We start from the raw sequence: 19455 nt of genomic DNA on the forward strand, positions 1-19455 counted from the left end.
CTAATCTATTTCTCGAGGACAGAGAGAGAGGAAGGGGAGAAGACGATGTTTCTGGTGTTTCCACTCTTATGTGTCTTAAAAAAAAAAACGTATTTTCATTTTAAAACTCTTTGATAATGAAAGAGCAGAGCACAAAGTAGTAAAACTAGTTACTAAAGCGCCATAGTATAAACCAATACCTACGGCAAAGAAAAAGGTTCTTGGCACTCCATGAACAAAAGCTGATAAAGAATAAATCAAAGAATGAACAAGTGGAAAGGACTCATGGCAGCTAGACTCACAGGCTTGCACCATTAAAATGAAATTTTAACATGTTAGACGACAATGGCTTTTTCCTCTAGTTTATAAAAAAAAAAAAAAGCAGGCTGAATTGCAAGAAACCAAGGAAATAAAGCTGAAAATTGAAAGCTTCATCATTTATAATCAGCTTTAGAAATCAGAGCTGAAGGAAGTAAATTAATTTCAAGTTCAAAATAAACAATAAGCCTGACTGCTATCTCATCCCTGCAACAACAACTACCAGTAGAAACACATATCCTCACAAGACAGGCTTCTCCAACAGCAGTCTATAACATGATGTGGAAGCAATACTGGGAAAAACCCTGAGCAAAGGACAAAAGTTCTAACATCAACCCCAGGCAAAAGCCAGTCCTTCCACTCCTAGAAGAAGCCTCAGTAAAGGCTAGACTGGGGCACTGCTCCACTATTCCTGGGCTGCTGAAAACACAAAGGAGTTGAGCGAGCTTTAAGAGTGCATCCGACCACCGGAAAATGTGTAGCAACCCTTCTGCTGCATACTCTGTGCACTCTTCCCTTCAGTGTTTTTATAATGTTTTATTTTTACAAGTGTCTTGTACAGATTAAAAATGACAATCTATTAGCAATTACTAACCTCACATTTAACACAGCTTTCTGTTCCATTTGTTTCTGCATAGGCTTACAGAGCATTACAAAAGACAGATTGTATGACCTGTTACATTACATGCCTTCTTCTACTCCTACTAACTGTGGATGATTGTACAGGAAAGGCAATTGCTTATCTAAATCAAGATGAGCATTATTTCCATATGTTCCATCACCGGGGGAAAGCATTCACAGATGCACTCTAGTACTTCAGATTTGTAGTACAGATTTACTCTATCACTTCTTGGATTGAAACAAGATCAGAACCCGAGCACAAGGTAAAAACATCTGTTGCAGACAAATCACTTCCTACCTAGCCAAAAATGCAGCACAACATGCAAGTCAGAGGCATTTCATGCTGAACACCAGCACTTTTCTCCCTGGCTGTACAGCCTGCCAATATACTCTGTTTCAGCTAATTACAAAGTGGCACAATTAGATTAGCCAAGAACTATAGCCAAGTACGAAGCTTATGAGGCACACAGACACCACAAATGACAGAATGGATGAGATTGCGTAGGACTTCTAGGTATTGTCAAGTCCAGCCTCTCCACTCAAAGCAGAGTCACACTGACAAACTGCCCAGGACCCTGTCCCAGTAGGATTTTGACTAACTCCAAAGATGGAGGCGCACAACCTCTCTGCAAAACCTGTTTCAGTGTTCCACCACCCTCACAGTAAACACATGGGTTTGTTTCCTTATGCTCAGAAAGAATTTCAGCTTGTGCCCATTGCCTCTGTCCTGTTGCCGTGTACTCCTGAAAAGACTCTCGAGTCATCTTCTTTACACCCTAACATCACATGTTTATAAGTACTGATCAGGTCCCACCTGGGGCACATTTTCCTCAGGCTAACCCCAGTCCTTTCAGCCTCTTCTTTCAGAAGAGATACTCCAGTCCCTTAATCACCTTTGAGCCTCAGCTAGTGCATCAGCTACCTTCACCACTTTTGTACCATTACATATCTACCAAGGCTATACTGTGCCCCATCTTCCGGGTAAGGAGGTCACGGTATCTCCCATTCAAAGGTTTTCAGCAATATGAAATGCTCCCATCTAAGGACATGACCATCACTTGATGTTCATTGGTTAGCTGAGGAGCCCACATCCAACAAACCACACCATAACTGAGTTCAAGAGTGGTGTAACACACCCCCTCCAAAGCCACTGCAAAAATCCTAGAACTAAATCAATTTGTCCAGTTCAACATAGCGATATGGCTGTCAGCAGCCTACAAACAGGTTTGTAAATAGGAACCTCTACTTTTCAGACACATGATTGAATTGGAGCCACTGAAGACTACTCTAAACATTAAAAAGGGAAAGAGTGGCATATCTTGAGCCACTTAGTCCTAATAACCCACAAAACACTCACACAAAATGCAATTATACTTGTGTTAAATGCTTTACACAGTCCTTAGCGTTGTGTTCCAAGCTTTCCCTCAGTCTATCCCACACAGCTTTAGCTTTCTAAGTCCCCAAAAACAAAACTGACAGGCAAAAACCACCTTTAAGTCTGGGAAAAGGAGAAGGAGAGAGAATGGAGAAGCTTGCCCATTTTCTGAAGTTTTTGTAAAACATGGGAAGACTTGGTACAGAGTGCGAAAGTACCAAGGACTGAAGTTTGAGAAAGCAGTAATAACAAATGAGGAGAACAAGAAAAGGAATACATTCTCAGTTTTTATCTGTGATGCAACCTGGTCTGCTGGGAGACGCAACTGTCAATTCATAAATCAAAGTCGTCTCACTTCAGTGGCATGCAGAGTGACAGCAAAGGCACAACACAAGTAGGCTGAGGCCCCAGGGTATTTGTGTGTTTACTCAGAGATTCAGCATCCAGCAGCTACAGCTGCTACACTTGCTTCTGCCAGCTTGAGACTTCAAGATTTAGGGTCCATAGGAATGGCTACTGGTTGAGCAAGAAGGAGCTGTGCTTTGTGTATTTGAAGAAACTCATTCAATCACTTGTTTGGTTGGTGGTTGGTTTTTTTCCCAAGACTCTGTGACAACATACTGGAATATAAATGCCATTTGATAGTGTATTTACTAAGTCCTTGCCCAAGCGTGACCATCAGTATCTCAATTTGAGGGATAACAAGAAGTTTGATATGTAGATCCTTCTTCCAGAATGGCAACCAAGACCACACGGAAGAAAGAACTACACCACACCATCTCCAACTCAATTCCTGTTTCATAATCTTCCTCTACAAGAGAGAACTTGTACATCAACGATGGAAGTTCAAAAATTGTGAGAAAATATATTATATTCCTTTAAACCACTGTTAATTACCTCACAGAAATATGTTGTCACTTTTCTACAAAGCTAGAAGACTACACATGATGCAACTTCACTAAATTCCTTCAAAGACAATGCAGACAACCTTCACTGCCAAGAGTTATGCTGTGGCATTATTAAGACATTCATACAACTATTCCTGGTATACCTAAATCAATCCAGTACCTCCTGGGAAAACTGGGAACCTTCATCCAAAATTTAAACTACCTATAGCACAGTATTCTTTGCCTCAGGTTTAGAAACTGGCTAGAAAAAAAAATACCTTTTCATAAGCAACCAGGTGTTAGGCCTTCAGCAGCATCTATTTTATTTACCAAGAAGTGAAAATGCATTTTTAATAGGTGTCAACAGCACATACAGCATCAAACAATTGAAATAAGTCTACAGCGGGAAATGACAAGTTCATTAGCTTTCATTCAATAGCTTACTAAGCAGCCAAGAAATTTTTACTCTATGTTCTCTGCTTCTTGAATTCTCTACAACATTGCTAAGCAACAGCTTCTCTAGTTGAGCATTACAGCCTCTTGTAGTACTTACTGCAGAGCTTAGAAATAAGAAGTTTCTACAGGCAAACTTTGAAACGTCCGCAAAATTACCAGCAAATATTTCAAGGCACTGTCATTCAAGAACCTCTCTGCGTAAGACATAGTGGCAACTGCTTACTGGGGGGGTGGTCAGGGGCAGTAAGAAATTTACCTTTCTATTACCAGGGGATAGGTAGGTAAGATTTTATGCAAGTACAAGAGACAATGTTTTCCACAGGAAGGCATTAGGCTTGGTGGGTAGCGCTTACCCTGCAATGTTTTCCTTACTCCAAGATACCACATGTAATTTGCTATCCTAAGAGACAGTAGGGCTTCAATTCAAACAGCAGGGTACAAAAGAGGATTCTACCAAGACCCCCCTAGCATTGCAAGTCAAACTTGCTTACTTTAAGAACCTGAAAAGTACAAAGTAATACAACCTCAGGAGCAGTTACAAACTGACTAGCAGTTAGTAGAAAGATTTAGCTTTAGCTTCTTCTGCATGCCTACCTGGAAATAAAATACATGCCAAAGCAAAGCCCTTAAGTCAATTTGGGCATAGGTTGGTGCAGACCACCTGTTCTGTCTGTATTTAGTTATCTGTAATACATTTACAAGCTTTCTCCTGCAAGAACTCTGGTAGCAATGCCGGAAGGGGAAAGAGCGTAACTCTACCTTTCCTTAAATATAACTGACCCACACTCTCTGTGACAGCTATGTAAAGTCCGGGGCTTGCTTTCAGTTGATGTAGATTCATTAAGTATTCCCACAGAAGGACAGCACTGCAACACACAATATGTTTGCATGAAAGCAATGTCTTTTTTTTTTTTAAATACTATCTTATTCGTACAGAAAAGATGACATGAAGCATACAGGAATAAATCCAATGCAGGCTGAACTACAACAACAAGTCATATTCATGCATCGAATGAAAAACAAGTCACTTGCAACACCTTCACAGACTAACCCCTAGTACCAGAAGGACAATCAAAACTACCCATTCTTGCATAAACAAGCATCTGTGAAAAAGAAACGAGAAGGATAAGGCAGGTAGACGTTGTAAAGAAACACAGATGTACAATCAGTTTTATACTTTCATCATAATTGCATTATAGAGGGACTGAATCTTTTGGACAGCTATAGAAGGTTCTTTTCTAACTCTGTACTTGATTATGAACTCCTAGAGATGCTATTAGCACAACGGTGCACACAGGAAAGTACTTCTGCTTTCAGAAATAAAGGTATTTGGTATACTAGCACAAGGCCAAGAGGTTTAATTTTGCAAGACATGCATTCTATAGCATCCTGTCCACAAAAAAAAAACCAACAAAACCCAAACTAAAAAACAACAACAAAAAACCCCACACACACCTGGGAACTTTGGTAAAGGCCCTTGTGACACACTTCTAGAAACATGTCAAGTCAACATGCAACAGCTGTGAGTTTCAGTAACTTTTCTGTGCATAAACATTATGCTTCCCCCTCCCCATTTAAATAAAAATATTTTAGTGAAACGGAGCCACACATAAAATTGTAATTTCAGTGGGTTTTAAAGCTGTGCAAAACAGACATTTATATTTAAACTGGATTGTTAAGCCTTCTTTCCAGCACAAAGGAGCACTTTCTGTGCATCATAACAAACACATCTCTGCACAGCACTTCTGACAGGGCTGAGGAAATCTGTGTCAACTGGATTTTCCAACAGCACATCAGCTAGATGGCCCCTCACAGAGAGAGCTACACGTTACTTCACATAGGAAGTACTACAACTTATTCAGATATTACTTCATTCATTAGAGACATTTCTACATGGTGAGCAGTTCAGCTCTAGTGAACCGAAAAAGGAAAACCAAGCTTATTTGGTTTCCGGTGATTGGGTTTTTAACAGGTATGTAATCAGATGTTTAATTGTGCATGAAGCAAATGCAGCTATCCATGAAAGTCAGTTAATATGATCCATCAGAGAGCTCAACGAACCTTAAGTGCACCAGTGATCCCCCTACCTTATCGAGTTAAACCAGTATTCTGGTGTAGTGGTTAACTTTCAGACTTGATGCAAGCCTCCCATATCCAGACAGCAACAGCTGACAAGCCTACCATGTGTGATCACCAATTGGTACCAGCCCCAGGCAGCAAATCCTAGTTGAAGCAATACTTCACAGCACCTTCATAAGTGTCTGTCACACCTAAGCTACAGTGAATTAAGATAACCTTTACCAGTCTTTTACTGTCTTATCAAAAGCAGCTCCCAGTCTTCTGCAGGGCATTAGCCTTTTCCACTTACTCTTGGAGATATCTAAGAGTCATGTAGCCAGTTGACAGACCAACAGGTCTCCACTAGTTAAGTCATGACAAGGGTACAATTTAACAGCTTGATCTTAGCCTCAACCAAGTTATAGGTACATGGCTTTTAGGCAGGCTGACACATCAGCTCACCCCTGACTGCAAGAGACCGTGAGGACATAAGCGACAATCTATAACTTATGATGGATTGTGGCATCAGCCAAGCTACCATACTGAGCAAAACTAGATGACTTACTGAAACTCTTCATAAAGTGAGAAATTAATTCCTGGACTTGATCTTGCAATGTCCCACGCTCAAAAGGAGCTCACAATTTATACACAAAAAAGGGGAGAGGAGGACAAGGTAATATTCAAAGGGGAAACGACAGACAAGACTTATATTAACACAAATTACCGAAAACAAAGATGTCTAACTTAATATGTGCTAGGGAAAAGTAATAAGTTATCTCACTCAAAAAGGTACTGTTCTTCTTTCCTCTAGTAGTCTTGAATATGAGACAAGTCAGCCACTGAGAAACTCCAGGCGAGAACCTGAGAAACCCTACACTTTCTCAGCAATTTCTGAGGAATGGCACGTACTGGCTTACACAGAACATCACTGCTGCTAAAGCAGTCGTTCCTCACAAACTGAACAAGCCTACCAGCTGACAGCACACTGCATCATCTGGACTTTCTAACTCTGGTCTGTACTGGTTTAGAGACCTCTGTACAAAACTTTAGTACACAGTGATGTTTTGTGGCTGCAAAAAAAAAAAAAAAAAAGGATTGTTACTCATATTGTTTGGGACAGAAGCTTGGAATAATTGATCTGGTCCAGACTTGTGTCACTAACACTTTAAACGTAAGAAATATTCTTTGTGGCTAAGATGCACTTAACTTTCCTTTGCATTTCCACCTACTATTGCACTCCAAAACATCTCAAGAGTTTACAGAGTTTCAGTAAGGATACTAATTTATTGGTGAAAGCAGCATCCTTTCCTACAGTTAGCTCTTGCCCTACAAGCTGCTGGCTATCACTGGAGGTATGGAGATTCTCTCAGCTACATGCAAAAGGGCCACAAAATCATAACGCTTTCAAAGACCTGTATAAGCTTAACACTGCACGGAAGTTAACTTGTTAAAAAAATCACAGACTAGCAGCTTAAAAAAAGAAGTCATTGTCTTAATTACATCAAAGACAAGTGATTTACTTTCTTGGAGAGTATTAGCCATGCTGGATTAGGTGTTCGTAATCTGTATAAACAGAGCTTTTTTTTTTGCTTTTTAATAATCACCTCTCACACTTGCTCAAAGCAAGATGATTTGTTTTTCCCAAAAACAATATAAGGAAAACAGTAACGTGAGCATCGTTTCTTTGACAGTTTACCCATCCTATAAAGATTATGTGTATGCAGCTCATCAGGGAATTACACGATCAATTGAATACATACTGGACTTTTTTATTTACCGCAGCTTTTACTCCCACCATACTAAATGCACCATTTTATATACTATATCAGCCATATCAGTAACTAGATTTGAATATTTGCCTCTTAAAAACTAACACACTCTCTCAGGTTATTTCTCAATTTACACTCAAGTGAGCTTGCACCTGAAGAGTTTTTCCCATCTGTGTTGTGCAAGGCTATCTCTGGAAAAGAATAGCTGAGGTATGTCTTTAAGGAAACAGAAAGGTGTGCAGGTTCAGTAGATCCATGGTCAGATTTGTACCACTCTGCAGCTTTGCTCTGTTCAAGACAGATCTCCAAAGGGCAAGCAAGAGGCTGGGAGAAGCAGAGCACACAGGGCTCCAGTTACTTCCTATCGCTCTTGCAGCCTTTGCTATTTGTTGCAGCCAAACATAAAGCCTCAGCCTTAAAGTCATTCTTCTTTATGCCGCGGGCATGCAGACTCCTGTGTGCCTTTAGAACAAAATAATAAGCTGCAAACATTATTTGCTGTTGTTAACACTGCTTTGCTGCTTCCTTAATATAAGCATAACACAGACAGACAACAAAAATAAGCAAACAGATTTGTAGCACTTCCACAAAAAGGACATACTTTCCTAAGCATTCAAAATACTTCATTACCATGATCTTCACACAATTCATAAAAGTCACAGATGTTAGTATTTTAGAGGCTCCCCAGCTATTATACACAGTAATTAATAAGCAGTGATCTCCACATGACACAGCTAAATGACACAGCTTTCTGAACTTAAACACACTAGTCTGCGAGAGACCTTGTGATAAACTGTTTAGCATAAGAAACAGAGCAGCATGTCTGTATATGAAAAACAGGGACAAAACCAAATACAGCACTGAGTTTAAGTGACACCGGAACTCAGATTCAAGGCCACAGCTAATAGCACGAGACCCTAAACTGTGACACGCAAGTTGTTGTGGCTTTTTACATGAACTCGGATGAAAAACTCCTGTACTGTGAACTTAACCAAATAAAGCACTATTTTCTTTGACTGACAGGTAGCAATCATCACACTGAGCTTGGATGTCTCAATTTACTTCCATCCTTGTCACTCAGCTAGAAATCTGTTCTAAAGACAGTTCTTAAAGTCACTGTAACAAAAAAGATAACTCAACCTGATGAACTCTTTTTTTTGGTGGTGCATGATCTTGAAGCATACTGGTTTGATGCAGCTATTACAGAGAGAACTCATGGATTGCCAGGCAACTTTTGACAATCTTAATGTTATAGTAGAACATTATTTTCAGCGAGTTATACAGAAAAAGAAATTATGATATTAAGCATTATTATTATTTTAAGAAGAGATGCCATTTCTCACTTGTAGTCATGTGGCTGAATTTCACTGTAGTTTAGTAGTGACAATACTTTCCAAAAGCTGCTTGATGATCATCACCTTATCTCCCGGATCCCACAAAACAGGTATTCACATTCAACAGGGCCACAGAGAGATGCTCTGAAGAAATCACCTTTATCTCAAGAAAAGATGGTCAGACCTCAGCATTACCACACAAATTCTTTTCAGCATGAAGCATTGTGAGTGGCTCATCTAGATGCTTTGTCTTTACAGTATTGTGTCAACACACTGTGCCTATTTAGAAAGCTACAGATAATAGCACAAAGATGCTTTTATTAAATCCAAACCTTACTATTACACATAAAAGCCTCTGTGTTAAAGTAGATTAATTTGAATACAGTTTGAACCATACAGTTTTCTAAAAATATAGCAGATTAAGAAAATCCAGAGGCTGCCACAGCATCTAAACATACTTCCAAGACTTGCTTTAAAAACAAAGACTGCAGATCTTTAATGTCATTTAATCTTAAACAAAACCAAAAAGACAGTTAGTATCCTTACTTTTTAACTTCATCCAGTCAAAAGTAGTTCTTATCATTAGCAAAGATTTTTAAACAACCACCTGAATATGCTGTTTTCTTGGCACCACTGCTATACCAATGACTCTCCCAGAGGCTCTAAGAGTCAGCAGGACTTTCAGCTGCAACTTAAACTATATAATTTATTTCATTTTATGAATTATCCTATTAAATACAACAAAACATTTCTCTATCACTGACAAGTAAAGCTATGACACAGAATTCTTAAAACCTTGTTGTTTTGAAAAAAAAGGAAGGATGGATTACAGTATATACATACTATCCAGCCCTATGACAGGCTCATTCTTTGTTTCCAAAGTGGACAACTGACTTCTCTAATAAATGTGGTTAAAAAAAAAAAAAAAAGAAAGCTTATGTTTACAAAACGGCTTCAAGAACAGAAATTGTTTTCCCTCCTTACTATCACCTCTGACATTGAAGAAGGATGCTTCTTAATAACTGCATTGGAAGGAAGAGGGACAGTGTTATTTTTGATCTCCAAGGTCCACTTGTTCAGCCTGTCAAATTGCACAACAAAACCCAGGGGGTGTAGACAACATAGCCCTTCTGGAAATGCACATACCCACATCAAATACCTTCCCTCACTTCAGAGCAGCGGGCACTAGGATTACACACCACACTCCAGATTGTGCCATCCTCCCCAAATCAAAAAGTATTAGAAATAGTGACCGAATTCCAGACTAAAACACACACCACCTTGATTTCTTACAGCTAGTCATGTCCACATGAGAAGACCTGCAAAAATCAGATTTTTGTTTTAGCCACAGAAAAGCACAACAAAGACAAAAGCTACACACAGATGCTTTCAACTTACAAATACTTTCAAACACCCAAAGCCCTTGTCAGCTGCTCTTCTGACTACCCTAACTTCACTCCTCACAAGACTTTAAAATAGAGGGATGTGTAACTACCTAAAGGCTTCCAACCTTGCCAAAATTTATTCCAATCAATTTATTCCAAGCTTTACTGTCTTTCTTCAGAATTCAGTTCTGAACACAACTTGATACGGAAGGGTAGAGGAGGAGTGGTGGGGAAGAAACACTTTCCTTCACAAGCTAAGTTATGGTTTCCAAACTTACCAATGAAAAGCATGCAGAGTTCATACATCAGTCACGTTGGTTCCTTCCCAACACAAAACTTTTAAGTCACTTCCATTTCAGCAGTCCCACACAAATACTTTCAAATAACCATCTGTTAAGCTTCCTGTTAGGCACACATTTGTTAAATGGAATCACCTAACACCCTCTGGCAAGTCATTCATATTTAAAAATGGATACCATGAAGCTTTTATGTTGTTTACGCTATTTTTTTCTAACAGTCAATTCCAAAACTTATGTAGTACCCTTAAACTCCAGTTGAGTATCTACAGGGGCTGTTGCCAGCCCAGATGCTCTCCCCTTCTCCTACAGCTTCTCACTCCAGTGGCTGATTGATTGCACCTGCTTCACTCTTATTTGTTCTTGATTCCTCCTCATCACTCTTCCTGAACAGCCACTCCACACTTTGCTAATCAATCTGTCATTTTTCACTGTATACAGTGCTGGAAGTAAATGTTAAAGAACTTGTTTGACACTACCCATCAGTTGCTGGTTTGGCTTGTCAAGCATACAAGGGATTTTTTTTTTCACCCACTTCAGACCTCTTTAGTTTTTCTCTGCAAGTAGTCTTTCACATCAAGAAAATATCAGAATCTGGGCATAGCATTGTCAAATCATCACTGATTTAGTCATACCTAGGGCTTCACTTGCTCTCTCTGGAGTCTCATTTAGGTTATATACCAGTTACTCGTCATATGTTCCAGTATATGGAGCAGAAGTTGTCATCAGCAAGAAAACTTAAGTTCTAATTTTTCAGTATTTCTGCTCAGCAAGACAGCATTTATAAACTTTTGTTAGATTCAGAGTGGAGTCAACATTTAATGGAAATAAAATTGGAAACAGATGCAATAACATTCACATTAATATACATATTTCCTTTAAAAGTCCTGATTAGTTGAAATGTGAAGGCATTTCAGCAGTCTAACCTCCTACAACTTCACTATTCCACATGGCTTATTAACAACAAATACATCAAAGAAAACAAGTGACTATGGATATTTGCTCCTGAATGTACAATATAACAAAAGCTTCAAGCAGCAGAGAAGTAGTCTTTCAGCATAACTTTTGCCTTCCAGCGTTTTTTGCAGTGTACTGGGTACTAACAAGGAATGCAAGAGCAGCTACAAGAAAACAAATTCACCACTGCCATGATTCAATATACACATATTAGTCACTGACATTTTGCTTATGTGAAGTGTAACAGCAATCTCAAGGTAAATCCACACCTTGTCACGTTCAGCAGCCCAAGCAATACAAGAGCTATGAATTTTATCACGTTATACAGAATCTCAGGGTTGTTAGAAAAAAAAAAAAACGTACTTCAGGCTAGAATGGATAAAGACCCTCCCAGGTAAATCACATGATCTGATGCATAACCCCAGTACCAGCAGCCTCCAAAATGAACTTTGAAGGAGTTAGGCATGCTTTTTTATTTTTAACACGGCCTTTGTTTTCTAGATGGACAGGCTTCTTGATTAAGGATCTATTCTAATGGGAGAAAGAGGTCTATGAGTACAGTTGTTGTACAACTACTCCTCAGCACTGAAAAGCTCAGCAACCTCTGACATATTTTCATTTCAGAAGTCAATAAATACTCTTCTAGGACTAGACAATAGCATTAGTTGTTCATGACAACGGCATCTGCAAATCTGTCAGCTGCCCCAGATTGTGTTAAAATAAGTGCTACAGCTTTCCCGTTCTATTAAAAACAGCTGATTAGTTCCAGGTCTCACCTCATCTGAAGTGTTATCATAAAGACCATGCTCACCTGCAGCCACAAGACTGCTCTACACAGCTGTTCACACAGGCCAGTGTTTGCCCTTAATTATAACAAAACGGTCAGAAAATTAGTTCTGTATCTGCAGAAGCAGGAAGCCCTTTAGGTCTTACCGATCCTCCTTCAAAAAACACAAGCTTTGCCAAGTAAGATAAGATACAGAAAGAAAAAAAAGAGGAAACCAGCTCCAAAGTCGTCCCTCTTCTTCCACACACTTGTGGGGATGAAAGAGAACAAGATGAAGAACGAGGCACTGTAACTGAATCATGTACAGAATACAGAATTCTCTAACTGAATCAGATAGTCATTTTTGGTCAGCCTTCACTGGAAGTAGTTAGGTAAGTCTACTGCTGATCATAACTGTGATAACGCCACACATACTAAGTGAAGGGCAGTTAATCCAGGCCAGGCTGATATTCCTCAGCCCAACAAAGCTGGCAGGAAGAAGCAGCCTCAAATCCAATATTCTCCCCTGTCTGGATTTTCAGAAAATACCAGAACTTCTGCACTTCCCCCTCTGCTTTTCAGCCACCTACAAGAACAACCATATTTTGGCCAGATTCCCCATATCACTACACTTGCTAAGTTTCAAAGACAAAGTTCATTTGGCACGGCTGACTGATGAAGTCTCTGGAAACCAAGATTCATGCAGAGAACAGCTGTTTTATTCACTTAAGGGTATCAGTTTTATTATGATTCTGTCTGGGGAGACTTGCAGAATTAGTGGGTATTAGTGAAGCTTTAAGAAATGCTGCTGGGGGGTTTCCCTCCTGCCCCTGAAGTGCTCGTTCCCCCATCTTAGGCTACCACTGTTAGTAACAGCGTGGGCTCCAAAGTCTCGGCCCTCCTAAAAGTGAATTCAGACTGAGAAAACAGAATGGTCTATATTTAAAGAGATTCACCTGTTTTACTTACCATCACTTTCACTTTTAGTTTTTAAGTCTTCCATCCATGTTGGGATATTTTTCAATGCAACATAATCCCTTAAGTACTCTTTGCGTCTTTCTTCCAAGGTCATCTTCAGTAAACGCTCTATTTAGGGGAAGAGAAATAAAACAAGTTTCGCAAGCTTTAATATATTCTTGCAGATTGGCCAAGTACTGACCAATTCAGTGTCCTCGATGCAATTAAATGCCATTTAAGAGAATCAAGCGCGAGGCATTCAATGACTTACAAGTAACAGGAGCTAAACATGGCACATCTAAACAACTGCATGTGCCTATTTCTGGATATCCCAGTTCAGCAAAAAGAAATGCCTCTTCACCACACACTCAACAGTCTGGTCTTCCTCTGCACATCGCTACTGCTCATCTTCTTGTTGTCACTTTAATTCAAAGATCAGAGAACTAATAGCAAGTTTATTAAGTAGGGAATTGCTGTTTTATAGAGTTTCCAGGTATTAAAGTCTACTCTTCAGGTATTTATTATAGAGTTTTCAGGTATTAAAATACTCTGTTTTGTATTTGTAAACCAAAACTCGGGGGGGGGGGGGGGGGGGGGGGCGGGGGGGAGTGAGTCAGGAAGGTCAAAATTGAAATACTTTTACTGAAGCAAGTTTATCACTGCCAGCAAGTAAAGACAGAGAGCACAACATGAAATTAACACAGTATGCTATATTACAAAAGACATCAGAGCTAAAGCAAAACTTATATTGCTTTCTAGATGACCAGAGTGATAAGAAAGGCCGTTTTGGTTGTTTGAGTTTTTGTTCTGCAACGATGTAATTTTCAGCATGAGAAAACTGCTGCCATTTGCTTTAGACATATCCACTAGCATTTAATCTCATTTTGGGCCAAAAATCAGTAGCTGTAGAAAATACAAGGATATCTGTTGGATATCCAAGAGTAAATAATACAAGTATTTAAGTTTGACAGACTTCAGTTGAACATAACCCCAGGCATTAGGAAAGGCTGCTGCCATCCACTGACTAAACATGTTACTAAAAAGCAGACCAGGACCAGCACAAACAGTTTGCTGGACTCAAGTGCTGCAAAACAGAACCTGGGTCTAAAGCAGGCAGCATGCACGAAACTTTAGAAATTTTTATTTGAGTATTAATATGACAGACTTAGTTTCCACACTAACACACATATGGATGGTTGTTTTGTCCTGGAAAATTCACCATGTCTTTTTTCAGACATTCAGTGAAAAGTAAAGCCTCAAAGACTGTACAACTATGACGGCTACTGCCAACTTCACTCTTCTTCAGACCTTGCTATAAATGGACTAAGCACCATAGAAAACACATTCCAAGGACCCAACACTGCAAATAAACCTAGCTCTTCAGCATGACCCTGTACCTGACTTTTGCACCCACGTCCTATTCTCCCCCACAACCTCATAAATGTTTAGTATGAGCTCTGCACAAGATGCAGAGCTTTTACCATTCCAAAAGTGAGGTGGAGTGGGTAGGGAATACAGTAGAGCATATCAGAATGCCCATATGCTAATCAAGTTTTGGGTCTGTTTTTACTAGTGGCACTGTGCTGCTATTACCATAGTCATAGTTCTTCTTGACACATTAATAAATGCTTTTTGATGGTTCAAGAGGTTTTAGGGGTGTGGGGAAAGCTAAACCTCTACTATTTGCCTCTGCCATAAAGGAGTACATGGACATGAAATGAATATTTTCATCTCAAGCTGGAGGAGCAGTGAGCGAGCTGAACACAGAAACTGCTTCTCAGATCAGACCTTAAAAAACAAAGAAGAAAGAAAATAACTTGCAGTGGGTTTTGCGAGTCTGTTTTGTTGGGGTTTTTTTCACAACATAAAGCGTCCTAACTACGCAGGCTGCAATCAGCACAGTCTAACAACCACAGGCAGGTTTTGAGCACAGACCCTCTTTACCAAAATAAGTTTATTTTGATATTTTTGACACCTTTGCCAATATCGTCAGTTAACAAAAACATCTCTCTCCTATTATTCAGGCTTCATATCTTAACTGGACGTTTACAAATGCAAAAGTAAAGCTAATGTGATTAGGATCACCGTTATGCACAAAAGATATACACTTAACTCCACTTCTTGATCTTCAAACATACAAAACACCAAGTATTCAATACACACGTTAGAGGTATTACAGAAAGGCAAATTTGAGAGCATGTGCCTCTGCACATCAGGTTTGAGGGACTGACAAGCAGAGGAAACTTGACTGCCTTTTGCTGAAGGGGTTACAAGGCCAGCTCCATGCCTTCAAAAGTTCCTCTCTATACGAAGGTTTTATAAAACTTTGCTCTTGTGAGCCAGCAGCAAGAACTTAAACCAAGTCTTAATTATACACAGACCTTCAGGAAGATGCTTCCAACAACCTTAGCTGCAAGTTGAGTTTTCTGCCTACAGCTTGATAAAGTGCCTTTGACAGTTCACGGACAGACCAGTTCTGTGTCTTAGACACAGAAATCAACTCCAGTCCCACTCCTACTCTTTCAGCTGTCCTCAAACAAGACCCACCCTGGGAGAACGTGAACCAACCCTTAATTACCAGGAAAGTAATTAAGAAACGCAAGTGTATTGTCAATGGGTTTGAACTCAATTATTTAGCAATCAGTGCTTTACCTTTCTAAAAAGTTCTTCAGAATGTAAATGGCTGAGAACGACTGCTTTCAGGTTCCCAGCTCACCCTCCGGCTCCTCTGCTCAGCCCTCCTTACTGGGGTTCAGATTCACATGCCAGGGTATGAATTCACACAGCCGGCAGCAGAGGTGGAAGAGACAACTGGGAGCAATGGGAAGTTGCAGTAGAGCCTACCAGCACCCTTCCTCTGTCTGCCTCAGCACAAAAGTCAGCATTTTTTGGAGATAACAACAAAGAGCATGGGGAAAGTCAGCTACAGTTGGTCACACATAACCAACGTCTGAGAAAATTTAATCGAGCTTTCTCTGTTGAAAACAAAAACTGCAAACACTTGGTAGAAATTTGTTGCCTCACCTTCAATACAGAAACACATTTTGTACAACAGCTTTGAAAGAAAAAAGTATGCAGCGGTATTTGCTTCCTTTGAGACGTTTTACAGTAGAAGCTAACCTACAGAGATCAATTTACTTGTGTTCCAGTATTTTTCCCTTAAAAAAGTGCACTTGATGAATCCTGTCCTTCAAACTAGTCGGCTGCCTTCTTGACTTAAAACACAAACACAGGGGCAATAGAAGGAAAGAAACAAAACATAAAATATGACCCACCGGCGTGTTGTTGTTATTCTTCCTCTCCTTGTAGATTTCTAGACTGTTTGTAAACACACCATTTCCTTCTAGTTGATGTAAATATTTCCCCAGTGTGAATTTCCCTCAATTTCTACACTGAGCAGGTGGAGAGCGTTGTAAAGTAAGAAAACGGCAAGGTCTGCATAAAACGCCCGTCCCGTCATTTTCACGCTCTGAAGTTTGACAAGGGGGTTTTACAGAGATCACACAGGGTGCGGGGACCCTTAAAAGACAAAAAAGGAGTCGGTGTGTCTTATAGGGGATGCGAGAGCCCCGAAACCCCAGACATGTCACTTGGGGCTGACCAAGAGTGGAAGCCAAACCCTGGGCATTACACCGGGGATGCCCAGAAGTCGTTTTCTTGGAGAACAGGTGCGTTAAGAGTACGAAAAGGCACGTTTCGGCGGCACGTGCCGAACTTTTCGGCCTGAAGCGCTTCCCCAAGGTGACTCGTGGGGCGGGCAGAGGGGCTGCTCCCGGCCGCCCCCGCTCCTCGCCTCACGGGCAAAGTCAGCGACAACGGGGGGGAACGGGGTGGGGGGAACCCACCAGCCCGAACCCCGCACGCTGGGTCCCGCCCGCGGGCAGGACGGGGGGCAGCGGGAGCGCCCCTCGCCTCGCCTCACGCCCAGCCGCCCCCTCCCCTCCCCTCCCGCACGGGCTGAAGGCGGGAGAAGCGGGGCCCGGCGATTTACCTTTCTCCTCCCGCCAGAGCTTTTTTCCTCTTGTTGCCGGGGTACATGCTGGCGTGGCTGGCGGCGGCTTTGAGCTGCAGGTTCCCCAGGCTCACGGCGGGGCGGAGGAGACGCCGCGCCAGCGCCGACCCGCACCGCGATGCTCCTGCCCCTCGCTCCCCCGCTCCCCGCCCGACACCCCCGCGGCGCCCCGCCGCCCGTTGGCTCCGGCAGACGCCGATCAGCGCGGCTCCTCCTCCTCCTCCTCCTCCTCCTCCTCCTCCTCCTCCTCCTCCTCCTCCTCCTCCTCCTCCTCCTCCTCCTCCTCCTCCTCCTCCTCCTCCTCCCCTCCTCCTCCTCCTCCTCCTCCTCCTCCTCCTCCTCCTCCTCCTCCTCCTCCTCCTCCTCCTCCTCCTCCTCCTCCTCCTCCTCCTCCTCCTCCTCCTCCCTCCTCCTCCTCCTCCTCCTCCTCCTCCTCCTCCTCCTCCTCCTCCTCCTCCTCCTCCTCCTCCTCCTCCTCCTCCTCCTCCTCCTCCTCCTCCTCCTCCTCCTCCTCCTCCTCCTCCTCCTCCTCCTCTCCTCCTCCTCCTCCTCCTCCTCCTCCTCCTCCTCCTCCTCCTCCTCCTCCTCCTCCTCCTCCTCCTCCTCCTCCTCCTCCTCCTCCCCCCCCCCCGCACCGGGCGGGAGCGAATCGCTGCGGCGGGGGTGGCGCTGGGGCCGCGCGCGGGGCTCCCCGCGAGGGCGAACGGGAGCGACCGGGAGGGCTCGGCTGCCGGCCCCCCCCGCCCCCTTCGCCCCCCCCCCCGCCCCGCTCCTCGCAGCCCGCCCCGCCCCGCTCCACGTGGGCGGGAACGCCGGACTCTGCTTCCGGGGTGCCGGCCCGCGCCCAGCGCGCCCCCCGCCGGCCGGAGGGCGTTGCTAGGCGACGGCGTCGGGGAGCGAGAGCGCGGGGGGGAGGGGGGAGGGAGGGGAAAGAGGAGGAGGGGCAAGAGGATGAGGATGGGGAGGATGAAGATGGGGAGGAGGATGAGGATGGGGATGAGGATGCGGAGTAGAATGATGGTGAGGATGAGGATGAGGATGGGGATGGGGATGAAGGTGGGGTGGAGGATGAGGATGGGGATGGGGAGGAGGATGAAGGTGGGGAGGAGGAGGAGGAGGAGGAGGATGGGGATGGGGAGAAGGATGAGGATGAGGGTGGGGAGGAATATAGGGAGGAAGAGGAGGAGGATGGGGAAGAGGATGAGGATGGGGAGGAGGACAGTGAGGAGTATGAGGATGATGGTGAGAATGAGGATGAGAATGAGGAGGGGGATGAGGATGAGGATTAGAATGAGGATAAGGATGGGGAAGAGGAAGGGAAAGAGGATGAGGATGGTGATGAGGATGGGGAAGAGGAAAGGATGAGGATGAGGATGGGGAAGAGGAAAGGATGAGGATGAGGATGAGGATGAGGATGAGGATGAGGATGAGGATGGGGAAGAGGAAAGGACGAGGATGAGGATGGGGAGGGTGAGCACTGGGATGGGGAAGAGAATGAGGATGACAATGACAATGAGGATGGGGATTGGGAAGAGGATGAGGATGACAATGAGGACGGGGCAGAGGATGAGGATGATGATAGGGAAGAGGATGACGATGACAATGAGGGTGGGGATTGGGAAGAGGATGAGGATGACAATGACAATGACAATGAGGATGGGGATTGGGAAGAGGATGAGGATGACAATGAGGACGGGGCAGAGGATGAGGATGATGATGGGGAAGAGGATGATGATGACAATGAGGATGGGGATTGGGAAGGGGATGAGGATGACAATGAGGATGGGGCAGAGGATGAGGATGATGATGGGGAAGAGGATGACGATGATGATGACGATGACAATGAGGGTGGGGATTGGGAAGAGGATGAGGATGACAATGAGGACGGGGCAGAGGATGAGGATGATGATGGGGAGGAGGTTGAGGATGGGGAAGAGCATGAAGATGAGGGTGGAGAGGAGGATAAGGAGGAGGAAGAGGAGGAGGATGGGGAGGATGAGGATGAGGATGGAGACACCTAGACACTCCCGGGGCTCCTTGGGTGTCTGTGGACTCAATGAACCAAGAGGTCTTTTCCAACGTGGTGATTCTATGATCCATGTCAGGTGTCCATGCCGTTGCCCGGGGAAGTTGTGGCTGCCCCACCCCTAGAGGTGTTCAATGCCAGGTTGTATGGGGCCTTGGGCAGCCTGATCTAGTGGGAGGTGTCCCTTCCCATGGCAGGGGGGTTGGAACTGGATGGGCTTTAAGGTCCCTTTCAACCCAAACTATGCTATGATTCTATG

At 43.1% G+C, this 19455-nt stretch overlaps 1 protein-coding gene across 1 annotated transcript in view; it reads right to left on the reverse strand.

Moving 5' to 3' along the window:
- The window catches only part of MACROD2 (mono-ADP ribosylhydrolase 2), an 890479-nt gene extending 873161 nt beyond the window's left edge, over positions 1-17318 (reverse strand). The window contains 3 exon segments of the mRNA XM_069850139.1: positions 13171-13287; positions 17150-17174; positions 17176-17318. Coding sequence (XP_069706240.1) covers positions 13171-13287; positions 17150-17174; positions 17176-17196 — 163 coding nt within the window. The 5' untranslated portion in view covers positions 17197-17318.
- Between the last annotated feature and the right edge of the window lie 2137 nt (positions 17319-19455).

The sequence above is a fragment of the Phaenicophaeus curvirostris genome, chromosome 2 (assembly GCF_032191515.1).
Source record: "Phaenicophaeus curvirostris isolate KB17595 chromosome 2, BPBGC_Pcur_1.0, whole genome shotgun sequence".
NCBI lineage: Eukaryota > Metazoa > Chordata > Aves > Cuculiformes > Cuculidae > Phaenicophaeus > Phaenicophaeus curvirostris.